This window comes from Alosa pseudoharengus, unplaced genomic scaffold (assembly GCF_046254945.1).
Source record: "Alosa pseudoharengus isolate Yale_2024_CS ecotype anadromous, Long Island Sound unplaced genomic scaffold, YU_APseudo_1.1 YU_APseudo_1.1_scf_22, whole genome shotgun sequence".
In the NCBI taxonomy this organism is placed as follows: Eukaryota; Metazoa; Chordata; class Actinopteri; order Clupeiformes; family Clupeidae; genus Alosa; species Alosa pseudoharengus.
This window is the reverse complement of record NW_027468680.1, coordinates 31,660,661-31,677,139: the sequence shown is the minus strand read 5'-3', so window position 1 is coordinate 31,677,139 and position 16,479 is coordinate 31,660,661. Positions and strand designations below refer to the sequence as shown.

General features: G+C 44.0%; 2 protein-coding genes across 2 annotated transcripts in view; one reads left to right on the top strand and one right to left on the bottom strand.

Moving 5' to 3' along the window:
• The first annotated feature begins 518 nt into the window (after positions 1-518).
• On the top strand, positions 519-3,187 carry gchfr (GTP cyclohydrolase I feedback regulator). Its single transcript, XM_076300043.1, has 3 exons — positions 519-672; positions 1,532-1,626; positions 1,970-3,187. Exons 1-3 carry the CDS (start codon positions 637-639, stop codon positions 2,109-2,111), a joined length of 273 nt encoding a protein of 90 aa, XP_076156158.1. The 5' UTR covers positions 519-636; the 3' UTR covers positions 2,112-3,187.
• A 3,098-nt stretch (positions 3,188-6,285) lies between these two features.
• Positions 6,286-16,479, bottom strand: part of dnajc17 (DnaJ (Hsp40) homolog, subfamily C, member 17) — a 54,442-nt gene continuing 44,248 nt past the window's right edge. The window contains exon 11 of the mRNA XM_076299738.1: positions 6,286-6,716. Coding sequence (XP_076155853.1) covers positions 6,567-6,716 — 150 coding nt within the window. The 3' untranslated portion in view covers positions 6,286-6,566. The remainder of the gene's footprint in view (positions 6,717-16,479) is intronic.

The window sequence follows — 16,479 nt, the reverse complement described above, 5'->3', positions numbered from 1 at the left end:
CACATCAAATAGCTGAGAAAATGAGCAGTCCTCAGTGTTAAGCATCTAACAAATCCAAACTAGCCTCACATTCATGTCATGGGGTGAAACCAGTGGGTTCCAAAGGCATTTCCAAACCAAAACATTAAAGAGGAAATCAGAGATGGACTGATAAACCATGGCAATGCTGGTGACTTTACCCTGACTGCCACAAAATGTGTCTGATAACATCCCTTTTTCGTGTGTTTTGCCATGGACAGCAAAGGGGGGTTAGCCTAACAATTAATTTTGAATCAGATTATAATTCTGAAAAACACTTCCTTCTCATCACAAACTAGGACAACAACTTAACAACTACAACAAACTAGGCTACCTCAAGGTACAATATTTCAATAAACTACCGCAAGGTACAGTCTTTGGGTAGCCTTAAAACATAGGCTACCACAACCTTCATTATAAGCCAGTTATGTTGACGGATGCTATCACCGTCCTGTGATTGGTCAGTTTCGATGGGTGTTTCCGCATTCCACCCAGGAGCTTTCAACATAGGCGCCTATGCACAACCTGAAGAAAACACAGTCGCGTCTGAGAAAAATAACTGCCACTTGATTAACCACTCCCCGGGGGACTATCTGGCACATTACTTGATGGTACAGGATGCCGTACGTTCTCATCAGTACCCAGATTCGACTGGTGCGTATCTCTGCACGCTTCTGTTAGAAGCATACATGCTGACGCAAGTAAACCTGTCACTCACTGACATGCTTATACAGTAGGAGTCCCGTTATGGCCGTTAACGGGCTATAGTCTACGTTTTAAAGACGCTACAAGGTGTCACAGAAGTGATGTGGGTCGTTTGTAAATCTTACGAGAACATTTTTAACACTGCTAGTGGACGCCTTGATTAAAATGTTTGGAATTATTAGTGCTATCTGAAAACACGCATGTTGAAACACGTTGCACATTTGTAGCATTCTTTCCCAATTTAATTTGGGGACTGTCAGATAACTTAGGCTACTTTGTGGTGTTCATAAGTCCTATCTTGTATGCAGATGGGTCTGCTGCGAGAACCAGAATTTCAGGAGGGTTATGCAATGTTTATGACCGCCTGCCAAAGAAACTCGTAGTGTGATAGGCAACTAGTGTTACTGTGAAGAGTGACTCGACTTGGACTTTGAGACCAACGTTGCTATCTTTTGGCATCCCCAAAAATTTTTTCACAACCCGAATAAAGACTATCCTGGTGTAGCCTAGGTACAAAGAGAGAACTGGGAGACTGGATTTTGTCTCATGCCCTTTCTTGATTCTGTTTGAAACAACATATTGTCATCATATACTAGGCCTACCAATATTGTAAAGTTTAAAGAGCAGATAAGCTTTATTGAGAATATAAATATCTCTAATTATATATCTTCATTTAGGTTGTATGTTCATGTGACCTATGTTAAGGTTATTATTATTATGGCTTTATGTTGTATGTAATAATATTATGAAATTAGCATAAGTATGGATTGTTTTCAGATGATTGGCTTTATTGTCATGTGTGTTTTAGGAGACCGGTCCAACCATGGTTGGAGATGAGTACTCCGATCCAGCAATAATGACTTACCTTGGGGCCAGGAAAACAACAATGCTTGGAAACAATTTGTAAGTGTTAAATAGTTGTCTGGTTCAGTTAGCTGAAAAAACAAAACAATATGAGAGCCCCGAGTACTTAGTCCAGCTGTCAGCTGTGCATTTCTATATTGTCCGCTTGCCTCAATGGATTCCAGCGTTCTCTGGTTACTATGATTTAATTTCTTTTGAAAGAACAAGCAATATGTTAAAAACAATTTAAATACCTTGTGGCTTACCATAGCAAAGCCAAAAAGTATCACAAAAAATAGCCTTCTGCCCATGTCAGATCTGCTCTCCTTCCAGTGCATGTCTAGTACATTTGTGGTACATCAGATAACTACCATGTTTGTTTGTGTGTGTGTTTATTTAACAGCTCAGAGTATCATGTGGATGACCCTCCCAGGTTGGTTTTAGACAAGCTGGAGAAGCTGGGCTACCATGTTGTGTCCATGACAGGCGTGGGCCAAACCCTGGTTTGGTGTTTGCACAAAGAGACCATTGAGTCTCACACATAGGGGCACTGCTAGAAAATTTGGGCCCTATGACAGACAATAATTCTGGGCCCCCAGATAATATACAGTATTATTTTGTGTGTGTGTGTGTGTGGGGGGGGGGGGGGCTCTATGGGGTACCCTGGTCAGTGCTGGGCCCTTAGAATGCCCCCCCTCCCCACGTGTCACATGGCACATGTCCTCATGATCGATCGAGTGACTGCAAAGCCCTGTGCTGCACTTTACCTGATCCTATGGTCCCAGGATCCTATGGTGCCATCTTTATTTTTATTTTTATTTTTAATTATGTTGAATTATGTGTTAAAATACCTTTATTTTATCTCAAGTTATGATTAGCTAGTTAGAATATCAAACAAAGACAAAAGCACCCATTCCAGTCAGAGCCGTATAAAGGTTATACGGCTCTGATTCCAGTGAACACATAGTACGTAAGTACAGGTTATAGTAAGAACATTCTCAAACATTCCTGAACATTCCAGTAAGAACATTCTCAAACATTCCTTAACATTCAAGTAAGAACATTCTCAAACATTCCTGAACATCCATATCCTTACCCAGAGCCTTATAGATATCTATAAGGCTCTGTCCTTACTGTGTAAACTGACTGTATAAATGGTCAACAAGATCAGTGTCTCTTGTTAGTAATGATTACAGAATCATACTTGCTGTTTCATCTTTGAATGTCTATGCAACGCTGAGCGGGGAGGATCTGTTAGAACAACAAAATTGTACTTGTTGGCTTTCATCTTAAATCATTCTTTATACTACACTACTACTTGGAATCCAGAAATGTAGTTAATATATGCAGTATCCTGACATCTTTGTTTAAGTCTGTAACCATGTGCTCGCAACATCCACTCATTCACTACACAGAGCACTGCATTGTCAATAACTCTATTGTGTTGATGCACTATGCAGTACACTATAAAGCCTAGTGAATGACTGGATGTTCCAAATGCAGACTTTGCTTTTTTTTTCTTGAAGCTTATTTTACTGTAGGGAGATTTGTACATTGTGTATCATATTGTACTGGTACTGCCGATTGGATTCCGAAATAAAATAACTATTGTCATAATGAGGACCAGTTCTGTTTTTTACTCTCTCTCTCATATTAAGCAAAAGCAGCCTCCATTGTGCCAGTACAACAGCAAATGGAAAAGAGAAAACATTTATGTGAGAGGTGGAAATGACTGCAAACAATTTGTTCTGTCAGAGGCTCACAGGCATCTTGTGATGGGAAAATGAGCAACGACGACAAGATTAATGATATAGCTTGTGGCAGTTTGGATTAGCAATTGAAATCATCTGCCGTGGACCATACTGTTTTATAAAAAACGTACACAGACGCTGTGTTATTCTTTGTGTCTGTTGACAAACATGTCACTGCAGTGATTAGCATTCACCAAAATGCAGTTACATCCAGTCATTTAGCATTTAGCCCTGTCAAGCTTGACAGGGTCGTGCAACAGCTTTGCATTTGAAGTGGATGGGCAGCAAGTGGAATTTTGGCCTCTGCAGCTCGTGCTGTACTGTATAGAGAAGAGAGATAGGCCTTGTCATAGTTCAGATATAACAGAGTATAAAGTGTAATGGTTACATATCGTATCATTTAGGACTTCCTCAACCATTTGTTTTTTTCTGAGAATGGGACAGTACAGGTGTTTGGCCAGTCTTCACTGACCTGGATGTTGAATTTGGTCAGCATACCTGCATGCTGCCAATACCTAACACACAGCCTTCCATATCAGATATTAGACGAGACTGTGTGTGTGTGTTTGTGTGTGTTACAAGTTTGATGACTTTTTCATTACACACTCATTTGTAGTATGTGGTTTGCAAGGTGACCTGAGGAGAAGAACTGCCCTTGCCATGGCTACTGCACACAAATTCCAGCGCCGACTATTTTCATAACTTTAACATCAAACAACAAGAGTGTTTTTTATATCACTATACAGTTTGGGTTGGGAGGGTGATGCAAGTGTAAACACCTTTTGACTAACAAAACCACTGACCTGCGTGTGTGTTTGTCAGAGAGAGAATCCTCAGTATGCTTGTGTACTGTATGTATGTGTTCGTGAGTGTGTGTATGTGCGTGACAGAGTATTTATGACAGCAAGAAAAGAGCAGAGATAGGGTTAATGGAGGATCATGATTACAATAGTTTAATTGGATAGCTGATGATGGAGGAACAGAAGTCTTTCAGGCTCTATTCCGTGCCTTCCCTTCACTCAGGGTCTTAAGGGGTAATGCGGTCTGCTAAATTGCTTCCCTGTTTGTCTGTCACTCTGCCAATCTTGTTCCCTGTTAGTCTGCCCCTCTACTCCAGGAGGATATGTTCTCCTAGATATCTGGAGCTATAATTATATTTCCTGTGTTGCAATTTGGACAGACATGGTGTGTTAAAAGTTTTTTTTAAATATTATTTTCCCTACGTTTTCCAGGGAAGTGAAAAGAGCAGCGTGTGTAAAGAGAACCATGTGATGGAGAAAATGTTGCCCAGAGAGAGAGACAGAGAGAGAGGAAAGAGAGAGAGAGAGGAGGGATGGAGTGGAGGGTGGAGGAAGAAAAGGGGCCGGCGTCTTCCTGCCATAGCCGAGCATTGTGTAACACAGTCGTGTGGGAGCAGGGAGAGCGTCGCCACACGACTGAGATGGATCACTTGGGGTTTTTGGATTAGGCGATTAACTTGGGCGCCTAAATCACATAATGACAGCAGGAAATGGTCCCATAGACTCCTAGATAGAGACACTATTGTGGCATGGTGCTCTGGGGGACACCATAATGATTATGTTCTGTTTTGTGGACATCATGGAGGGAGATGTAACAAAACTATTCAGCTGTCCCCCAAAGATCAAACAAACCTCGCTGCAGTCCCAAGAGGATCTGTGGATCGGTAAAGCAAGAGTTGTAACCAAATAATAACAGGGATCCATCACTTATTCCCACTGTTTTACATCTCATCATGGATTGTATCAAATCAATCATACTTTATGAACAGTTTGTCACAATTATAACCCCACGGATAAGTACAGTTATACGAGTCAAACTGATCATTAAATTTGCATTATGAAAATTCACACCTCATTTTGCATTTCCTGTTTTATACAACATGTCATGCCAGAAGACTTATTTGAATATGACCACTTGTGTTGTGTCCATAGGCAGGTGGGAACTAGGCTCATAGCAGTATGAATGTATGACCTAGAAATTTTCAATGAGCCTGCAAGCAATTGTAGACACTGGTTTTGGTCCATAAGTCACAGATTGGGCCACAACCATGTCAGTCAAAATGGTGGAAACAGATAAATGGCTGGGTCAGGCAGAAGGGTGGAGAGGCATTGGCAAGTGGGGAGGGTGAGTCTGCTGTCGAGTCTCCAGCTATTCTCATGACTGAAGGTGCAAGGCTTTTCAATATGTGTGAAGTGCACAATTCAATGTAATCTGCTGAAATTCACCATATATATTCAAAAAATATATTATGTGTATCTATACAAGAGCAAATAACTTCTATGGGCCAGTGATTGCCACAAGGGCAGTAGTTTAAGAACACAAGACTAATAAGCCACATTTTGTTTGCTGGCTCGAATTTCCGTAAGACCCTCATTGCAGTTTGGTTCTGGGAGCCTGTGACATCCGGGAATTTCAGAGCAATCACCATGTCCTCCACAGTCACAGCGTGTAGTGTTTGGGCCACGCTCAGCTTTCATTGTGTAGACAACTCTGGTCCCTTCAGACCCATATTTACCCTACCCCACAGTGACAGCAGCACCATGTCTAGTGGGCACGGAGCTGGAACTGATGCTTTAAGAACAAGACTGGGAGGATTTCTCCACAAAAAACATTTTTCCAGAAGGGTCTAGGTCAGCGGTTTGGCCGCTGTGAGGATGGGGAATATTTTGGAGATGCATGTGAATGCTGTTGTTTTTTTTATTATTTTTTTTATTTTGCTTGGGGGATAAACTCATTGCATGTGTTTGGGGTGTATCTGGCATTAATGTGTAAACATATCGCTCCATTCGTTAAAAATATTGTTTTGCAAAATCCGATCAGTTGTGGCGGCCATGTTTTTTTTTTAGAGCTATTCCTTTTGCTTAGGGCATTGGTAGATGCTTGGCAACAGGATACCCTGACAGTGTCGCCTGCTATAATCATAGGTCAGAATAACACAATACAGAGATTTCTAGAAAAAAACAAGATTTATTTCATTCCCCAAACTTAAATTACACAATAAAAATATGCATTTAAATTGGCCACAAACTAAGCAGCATGACTTTATGAAACTAAAGCCATTGGTACAACAGTCTCCAATATTTATTCAACAATTTGCCATGTCCAAGACATCAGCTCCGATCAAATCACCACACATACTGATTGGACCAACATGGTCACGTCAACCAATGAAGCACCTTGTCACTGGTTTAGGTGTCCTAAGTGGGCCAATGGGATCCAGTGTTAGGGTCAGGCCTTAGGTTTGGCATGGGCAGTCACTGCCTCCTCATCCTCCTCATCTTCCCTCTGCATCTCCTCAATGAGCTTCTGTCGCTCTGCAGCCTGCCGCATTCTCATCAGCACCAGGCTCTCGTAGTCACGACCAGAGGTCAGGGAGGCCTGCAGGAGGAGACAGGACACACACACATAAACAGGGATGTTGCAAACATACATTACACATACATCCATACAGATGTGCCTAAATACATAGGAACACACACACACACACACACACACACACACACACACACACACACACACACACACACACACACACACACACACACACACACACACACACACACACAAGGATGTCACATACACACACAGATGTTCATATACATGGTACCACACACAAACACACACACACAAAAAGGAATACAGGCACACAAACACAAACACAGACCGTCGGTGACCGCATCACATTCTTATCAGCATTGTTAGTTAACATTTGCATAGAAGGCATGACTAAAACTGTACTCTATGCAAATGTCAAAACAATGAAATCATCTCTGTACATAGGGTAGGAAAGCTCCTCTAACTCAAGCAACATGCCATCACAGGGCAAACAGGCGCGAGTCTGTGAATGTTTGTCTTAGCAACCCCCACACACAAAAGGTCAAAAAAATATTTCTTAAGGAGGCTCCACTCTTAAATATGCATAACGGCAACATGAGAGAGAGAGAGAGAGAAGAGAAGAAAGCAGAACTCAGTGTGGGAGTGCTGTGCGCGAGGCTCTGACTGGCTAAGGCTGCCGTGTCTGAGAGATTGCGGGACGTCTGACAAGGCCGCTGGCTCCAAGACGTTGCCATGTCTGGTCTCTGCGCTGCGGAGCCGCTCGTGGTCACGGTGCCAGAGCCAGCTGGAGCCACACACACGGGTCCTCGGCCTCAGAGAACCGCCCGGGTTCAAAACCTGACGTCACTGATGCTCTGCAAATACCACACGTCTGATGCTGACGGTTAGTTGTTAGGTGCTTGTCTGCCACGGCTAATTGGATGCATGTTTGAAAATGAAAATGTGTATTTAGAAAGCTGGAACAAATTCATGCACTTTCAGTGCTGGAGTTGAACTTTGAAATGGCACCATGATTTCACGTTTTGCACAGTGCCTAAGTGACACTGCCGCCAGCTCAGCAGACATACAGACAGCAACAGGGGACAGCAGACAGACAGCCTGGGCTAAACAAATGCATTTTAGGGGAGTTAAAATGAAATGAAACCTTTGCTGAAATGATCATTAACTTATATTTATTTTTTATGTTTGTTTACATTCATGTCTATCTATGTATTATTTTGTACAGCACATACTGTACGTGTGTGCTCTGTGGGCTTGGAGGCCTCCCGTTGGTATTGTTAGCAAGTTGCCCTCACTTAGCCACAAGAACAGAAATTGTAGTTACCGCCACGAGCATTAAACAATGCCATGCCAATAGAATTCTTGACTGGCTGTCAAAGTCAATCTCGAATGAAGAGGACAGTTTTGGCCCAAACTCTCTCAGAAGTTAAAGGCAGGCAGACAATATGCCACTTGAGAAGTACAGAGTGATCACAGCAACTATAACACAAGAGTCAAAAGTGTAATGCTCGCCTTTCTGAAGTGCCTTTCAATCACTGTAAAACTAAAGCCAAGCCAAGCAAGCACATAGTCCAGGGCTGCAGAAATCCACATTGTTTTGTTACACACAGCCTCATTGGCCTAGCTATCTGGTATAGATAGTTGTGATTGTTCTGTATTTTATTTTAGTAAATACCAGTTGTTTTTTGTGTACTCCAGGCACTTAAGACTGCACTGTATGGATAAGGCTGATGGCAGTCAGATAGCTGGGACCGGGTACCTTCCTGCAGTTCCTGGCCTTTCTGAGTGCCATTGGATCAGTGTAAAACTAAGAGCAAGCCCAGTAGAGGCAGGGCAGCAGGGGCTCCAGGCTCTCCAGCGCAGTAGCGGGAGGCTGGATAAACAGGCCCGGAGGCCCAGCAGCAGGCTCCCTTGCCTGGGCTTAAGTCCCCGCACTCCAGCCCCTCCGCCCCAGAGGGTGGGCCGAGGGGCCAAGCTGTCTGCAGAACAAACCGTTGTTTTAGGGGATTAGGAGGAGGAAGCCTGCTGTGCCAAGGATGTGTCCACCTAACAAGACCACGAGGGCAGAGAGGGGAGGTGGAGGGGTTTGTTTGTCTCTCTGTCTCTCTCTCTCTCTCTCTGTAAAAAGTGAGTGAAGGAGTAACCAAGATACAGACAAAGAGAAAGATGATGTGTCCGTGAGCTTTTACATGCATGCACACTTGTGTGAGTGTGTGAGTATGTGTGTCTTAGGGGTAAGCAAAAATAGCAAAAGACAAGCAATTCTGTGAGGTAAACCATCTGGAAGAGATGATGAAGGCTCCATCAACCACCCATGTGAACAGAGAGAGGGAGGGAGGGAGGGAGGAAAAAAGTAAGAGCAAGGGAAAGAAAGAGAAGGGAGGGGAGGAGAGAAGAGGAGCAGAGCGGAGCGGAACTGTATGGGGTGATGCGTCTGTGATTACCATGGCAGCGAAAAAATGAGCTCAGGTTGCCCTGGTCCAAACATGTAACCATGAAATATCACGCAAGCTCAATTAAGCAAATAAACAACTGTTGCATCTTCAATTAAACCAAAAGAGAGAGAGAGAGACAAACAAGTGTGCTGTTGGCCCTGTGAGACAGCACCCCTGCCCCATCCACGCCTCCGGCTTACCATACCTCAGCTCCAGCATGCCCTCTACTGGTCAAACATATATAACAGCCAAGTACGAGCCTAGAGCCTGAAGCGCCTACACACCTAAAGTGCATTGTTCTCAAGGGTGAGTAATATGACATTGGATTTTATTGTAGTATTTTTAGTAAGGCACAAGCTTAAGAGAGGCTCCCAACTCAATAGACATCTAAGGTAAGACTACGTCAATCTGGGCTGGCCAAAATGCATAATGTCTATTTAATCACAGGCAGATCTGTACACATAATCCTACCATATATAGATGAATCACTTTACAGTACTTATAGGTAGTATGTGATTTAAACTGTACGTCTGTTTGTTCATCTGTCTTCCTCAGAGACTGATGTAGTCTTAAAAGAATGATGAGGTAACCAAGTTGTGTGCTGTCTAGCCCAGGTGTTACTAAGCATGATGACGTTGCTGCTCAAACGTTAAGGGGTGTTTCCTGGTCTTCAAGATGTGTGTAAGTTCACGTAAGTTTGTGTATGTGTGTGTGTGGATGAATCACAATAACTCACACACTAACTCTGCGCATGGAAGCATGTGTTCCAAGGCGACGAGGTGATCTGTTATGGTGTCTGGTCTGGTGTGTGTTTGGTCTGTGAATCACATCAGATCTCAGTGAGCAGAGGTGAGCACACGGGGTCGGTGGGAGGAGGATTGGAGCAGATGGCAAACCGCAGCAGACGGCCTACTAACTCAGAGAGAGAGAGGGAGAGAGAGGGAGGGAGAGAGAGAGAGAGAGAGACCAAGAGAGAGAGACCAAGAGAGAGAGTCCTGCGGGAACGACAGGAACAGAGCCAAAGGAATGACATCACCCTCCTCCTCTGGGACAGCATGGGGGAAGCGTAAACAAGGCTGATGTCACTCACGCACGTATGCACGCAAGCACACATACTGTACAAAGCTAGCTACAGGATCTGAAATGATATATCATCAGTCATCACTGCAGAGGCCATGAGTCTTGCACACACACAACGTTTAGAGAGAGTTTATCCACTGCAGGTATTGCAGCTGTTGTCCACTTATTTGTTTCACACAGCCTCACTGTATATATTCTGTACTGTAAATACCAGGTGTATTTAGGTGTATTACAAGTAGCTAGACTACATCACATGGATAAGATTGATGGCTGTAGGATATCTAGGAGGGCATGTGCATGGATAAGATTGATGGCTGTAGGATATCTAGGAGGGCATGTGCATGGATAAGATTGATGGCTGTAGGATATCTAGGAGGGCATGTGCATGGATAAGATTGATGGCTGTAGGATATCTAGGAGGGCATGTGCATGGATAAGATTGATGGCTGTAGGATATCTAGGAGGGCATGTGCATGGATAAGATTGATGGCTGTAGGATATCTAGGAGGGCATGTGCATGGATAAGATTGATGGCTGTAGGATATCTAGGAGGGCATGTGCATGGATAAGATTGATGGCTGTAGGATATCTAGGAGGGCATGTGCATGCATGCATGAGTGTGAGCAGTGCGTGTTTCTGTGTATGTCAGAGGGCTGCCATTATTTGTTATTTGTCATGGACTGCAACTTCAGACTGAAACGGAGTTCCTAAACTTTCCTGTATGGAACACTCCCATGGACTACAGAACCCTATGATATCAGTCAAGTTACTGACATACTAATGTGAACTTTCATCGATGGCTGACATCATGCAATCCTATTATCCTTGGGTCTATTTCCCCCTAGAAAGTGCAACAACTCAAAGACTGTCCTTCTCAATTTGTAAGCGGCAGTTTAAAGCAAAAGGGGTGGGGAAGTCTGTAAGTCCGCACTTAAAGAAGCCTTGCATCCCAACATGCATTTGTCCCCACTGTCTCGGGGCCAGCCCTACGCTGTGAGGCAGATGGAGTTAGAGACTGCACCGAGAGACAAGCCTGGAATCCCACGACGGCTCATTGAGCTGTCCAAAAAAGAACGGAACTCATCACGCAACACTCAACCACATGTGCACAGTGTGGGAGTGTGGGTGTGTGTGTGTGTGTGAGTGAGTGAATGAGTGAATGAGTGAGTGAATGAATGTGTGAGTGTGTGTATACACCTATGTTTGTGTCTATTCTCCAGTTCTCAAACTGACAAACAAATGTGTCAGAGAGAAATGATGTAGAAGATGATGAAAAGAAATGAGTGCCGGCGCTGATGATTTCCCTGCTCTTGGCTAGAGCTATGAAGTCCTCGGAACAGAGTGACCATTCCAAGGCAACAAAACCTGCAATTGTACATAGCTTTCACAATTTGTTTTGTTGTTTTTATTGTCTTTTTTTCTCTTGTAGAGACAATTACCAACATCACTATTTTATTACTCACAACTAAATCCTCTATGTATCTTTGTGATGGAACAACACAGACTTGTCATGCCTGTGTTCATCTGACTGAAATCCAAACTTCCTGACTCAGGTTGTGGTCAACCACATGCCATCCTGGCAGGGAATTACCATGGAAACAGCCAATACCACACCACCACCCAGGAACTAACACCTCAGAGGAAATAATACATAAGCTGGTCTTTACGGGCAGCTTTGCTCTGGTCTCTAACAGTCTGTTTCAGCTTCGCGCTCTCTGAAGTTTAATCTTCAATATTTCTTCCCCCCTCCCCCCAATCTCTCTCTCTCTCTCACGCACGCACGCACGCACGAACACACACACCATCTCTCCTTTCTGTCAGTAAGATGTGGCAGGGGTGATTAATGGGGCCCAAACACTTATTTAGAGATCATTAAGAGCGCGCTACGTCCGTGCGAGACACGTGCCCAGTGCTCTCTGCTAATTCAAACAAACACACGCAAGCAGAGTTGGAGGGCCAGAGTGCAAAGAAATTCAAAACTTCACCAGAGAACAAAGTCAGAAAAAATATCACTTTCTATTCTTCAAACAAGCGTGTTATGGGTGGGAGAAAACAATACACACACAAGTGGAGATAGATGTGTAAATATTCTGGGCCAGCAAGCAGGGAGGTGAGTGTGTGCATGTATTTGTCTGCTTGTGTGTGTGTGTGTGTGTGTGTGTGTGTGTGTGTGTGTGTGTGTGTGTGTGTGTGTGTGTGTGTGTGTGTGTGTGTGTGTGTGTGTGTGTGTGTGTGTGTGTGTGTGTGTGTGTGTGTGTGTGTGTGTGTGTGTGTGTGTGTGTGTGTGTGTGTGTGTGTGTGTGTGTGTGTGTGTGTGTGACAAGTGGAAGTAGATCTGTGAGCATTCAGAGCCAGGGAATGGAGAGATGTGTCCATGTGGGTATGTGCTTGTGTCTGTGTCTGTCTGTGTGCATGTGTGTGCGCGTGTGTGTGTTTGGAGGAAATGACAAAATGGAGACAGATTCTGAGCACTTAGAGCCAGGGAAAGGATAGAACAGTGTGTGTGTGTGTGTGTGTGTGTGTGTGTGTGACAGAGAGAATGAGAGAGCGAGAGAATAGCCAAGGTCTGGAAGGCTCCCCTTCCTGAGTCTGCATCGAGCTCTTTATCGCACAGATCCTGGAGCCAACTTCCTCTGCTTTGTTAATGACAAAGATGCAGGAGCTGTTGAGTGTATCAAACAGAACACCTGGCTCCAGTGCCTCATCTATGAAAAGGCTAAAGCACACAATCACATGTGGAGAACGAGATCAGAAGGGAACCTTGAATGAAAGGAACAGAAAAGAACAATAGAGAAAAAGAGAAAGAAGCAAGGACGGGAGGGAGGACAGAGGGAGAGAAAGAAAGAGGGAAAACAAAAAAAAGACAGGACGTGAAACGTTCACTTAAGTCTCCTTATCACCAGTAAAACAGTAACACCCTCTTTACACTCATCAATTCCCCATACTCCAAGCCTCTGATCATGGTATATTTGAAATATTGTTTAGAATCACTGAATCAATCAATTCAATTCTTCCCAGCGGTGAAATGTTTTTGGACCGGAGCAAAAGCAGCAGGACAGAGAGCCAGCATCCTGGACCTTCTGGCCTCTCCAGCAAATAAACAGAAAGAAAGCGATGGAGGTAAAAGAGAGAGAGAAAGAGATATGTTGCAGTACCCTGTGTTACCAAGCGCTCTTTATCATGGTTGATGCGACACTGGGCTCTCTACCTTTGAGACCGGTCACTGAGGGGTGGCCAAGTCGCAGGCCAGAACAGATATTTGGTTTCCACGAACACATCTGTGTCCGACACGCAGCAGGAAAGGGACTGAAGTGGACCGTGGGCCCAGAAACAGAAATTACACTGACAGCTTGTGATAGTCGGACTCCACACGAAATAAGTTCCAAGTTGGCAAGAAACTGTAATCAAAAGGTTATTAAGAGCCAATCAGATGGGAGTGTCAGAATGCCATACATGCTTGCCCTATCTGTATACAAATAAAACTTTATCATTGTGAGTAAAAAAAAAACCCTCTCATGCCAAACAATGTCCTATTCCCACACTCAAGTATTATGTGCAGTGCCACTTTAGAAATGCCATTTCAGCCCAAGAGGCATTAAGAAAGCCTGATAGGGCTGTTTACAATCTCATTCACAAGCACTTGGTTCCTGGAAGTAATCTGTGGCACTGTGTTAAAGTGGCAAGTGTGGCTGTGTTGGCACAGCGAGATTATCTGGCATCTTATCACATTAATATGTTTGTCAAATATCTCTGGGAGTGAAAGAGTCTCCGCCACTCCCACCCCTCCCCCAATCCCCCACCCCTCCCCCACTATGTTTGCTTCCAGGACCCTCAAAGAAGCCCAAATCTTGAGGCCCTTGATTTAATAATTACAAATTGCAGCGTGCCAGAGGACATCAGGCAACGCACATTTTCAGACCAATTTCCCCGAATTCCCACAACTTGTGAGGTATAAACTCGCACACAAACACACACACAGACACACACAAAAAGACACATAAATTCCCCGTTCAGATCTATGTGATTGAAGTATAAGTAGGCAAACTCTTTTTAAGGAAAGTCAGTAATCAAGCATGTCCAGAAAAAAATGATGCATTAAAATTTTACTTGGCTTTCTTTAAGATATTATACACCCACTAATACTCAAAGTCTACAGAGTATAATTATGGCAAATAACATTATGCAGATAACACTTAAATAAATAATTGAAATGCAAATATTAAATGATCAATCATGATTAATCAACCTTTTTGGCAAATATGTATTTCCCATGCTGTTAAAGGGTAATTTCAGAAAAGGTTAAACAATGCCAGAACTTTTTCAGAGCTTCTTAAACATCCCTCCAAATGTGGAAAACAAAATAGCATTTCATATCTCGTTCTCATAAAATCAATATGTATGGACCCTTGCTGAATAGGCTTGTTAGCATATGAGTCTGTGCCAATAGCCCAGCATGTTCAGTAAAGTAGTAGTCATGAGGCTACTCTCTTAACATAAAGAGTAACATATAGCATTACAGCTTGATGAGGCTCACTAATGGAAACTGGTATATTAAGTAAGGGATAACGGCCACCGAGGTGTCCTGTTATACGGAATTAATGGACGAGGGCGAGGGGCAAAGAACTCCCCGACGCGCAGCGAGTCCATTAATTCCGTATAACAGGACACACCTCGAAGGCTGTTATCCCGCTCATCACCCGGTTGCCACTGTAAAGCAAAGGACACACGCTTGTTGTACAACTTTTCTTTGGCCCTACAGTATAACAGCGATAGCATGGACAGTTAGCTTGTTTACAGTTGATTCCATTGTTGCGAAGCCTGCCTTCAGGCTCAACCGTTGTCCTACTATCGTTGTTATAGTTACTATTCATAAGCATTGATATAGAACGGCGATTAAACTTTTTTTTTACCAGATCTACTTCATAGGTGTCCCGTTATTCAGAATTAAAAGCCACCCCGCCAGCCATTCAGAAAAGAGTATTTCTTCTCTCCGGGTGATAATTAAGTATAGTTAAGAGCTTCTGTGTTTAACTCCGTTTTAGCTGTAACTCCAATTAGCTTCACTATCTCTGCTATCAGTTCTTTCAACAACTGACGTCAGAAGGTTACTCTTTTATCATAGCAGATGTCTTGGTGTTTCTCATGCTGTTTCATAACATCAGTGACATGATAAGGCCTCTTAGGAACTTTGCTCAAGCCGTGGAAGTTAAGCGTGAAGTCATAATGCATCACATTGCGCTACGGCTTTCATATAGGTCACACAGGTGTTCTGCTCGACAGGTGAGTTTCAGTTGGACCCCCGCCATGGCGCCTTCAATGTGACTCACTGTGAAGCAGACGCACAGTGGCTCACTGCACAGAAGCTCTTGGTAGTCCAAACAGCAGTAAATCACCAGCGAGACTCCAGTTTCTCCCCCTCGGCCTCAGACCCCCACGCAAAGGCTGCACAGAGGACGAGCTCACGCATGTTTAGGGCTGAGTCACATCGCCCACTCGCACCCCAACTCACCAACTCAGCACACAGAGAAGGAGGTGCACAATGAGCACGAACACTCAGACACAAACAAAAAGCCTCAGCCTCGCCGCTCACAAAAGGCCACTCCACGCCGGGTCTGGAAACACTTTCTCGGGCGACGGTGAAGAAAACATGCTGCATTCTGTGGGGCTCTGGGATGAAGACGCGCGCGCACGCACACACACTGACCGCAGCGCAGCAACCCCAGCAGCGGTCTGCCCGACCAGCCTCAGGAACACAATGAACCAGTCGCCTGCTCGCTCTCATCAGCCAAGGCCAAAGCAATCAATCCAGAGACAGAGAGACATACCAAAAACAACATAAAAGCAACCCCCACCTTGTACCTCTGGTCATATGACCTCTCGGTAGGCCACAGCACCACGGATTACAGCGAGCATTTCCATTGCCCCTTTGATTATCTCCTATTATGAAACCAGAGCTGCAGAACTGCTAGCTTGACAAAAAGAGATGACTGGAGTTCTACACAGAAAAGAGAGGAACGGAAAGGAGAGTTAAAAAAATAATAATGATAATACTACAAAAATAAAAAACGTATTTCTATGTTGTTCTGAGAGCCGCAGGTTTCAGGGCTTGAGTAAATGTTTTGATGGGGCTGGTGTTAGTTCATTTGCGTGAGTAATTGCTTGTGCTGAGGCGCACCAGATCCTTTTGTGAAGAGGGAAGATTTTTGTTTGTTGGACCCGTTTGAAAGGAGCTCATCAGGAAGACAGCAATCAGAGGGGATGGGCCCCCGTCTCGGCCCTTTGCGCTCGAC

Coding starts and splice junctions, on each gene's coding strand:
- gchfr (XM_076300043.1), top strand. CDS start 637: ATGCCGTACGTTCTCATCAGTACCCAGATTCGACTG. Junction 673..1,531: donor TCAGTACCCAGATTCGACTG/GTGCGTATCTCT, acceptor TGTGTGTTTTAG/GAGACCGGTCCAACCATGGT. Junction 1,627..1,969: donor ACAATGCTTGGAAACAATTT/GTAAGTGTTAAA, acceptor TTTATTTAACAG/CTCAGAGTATCATGTGGATG.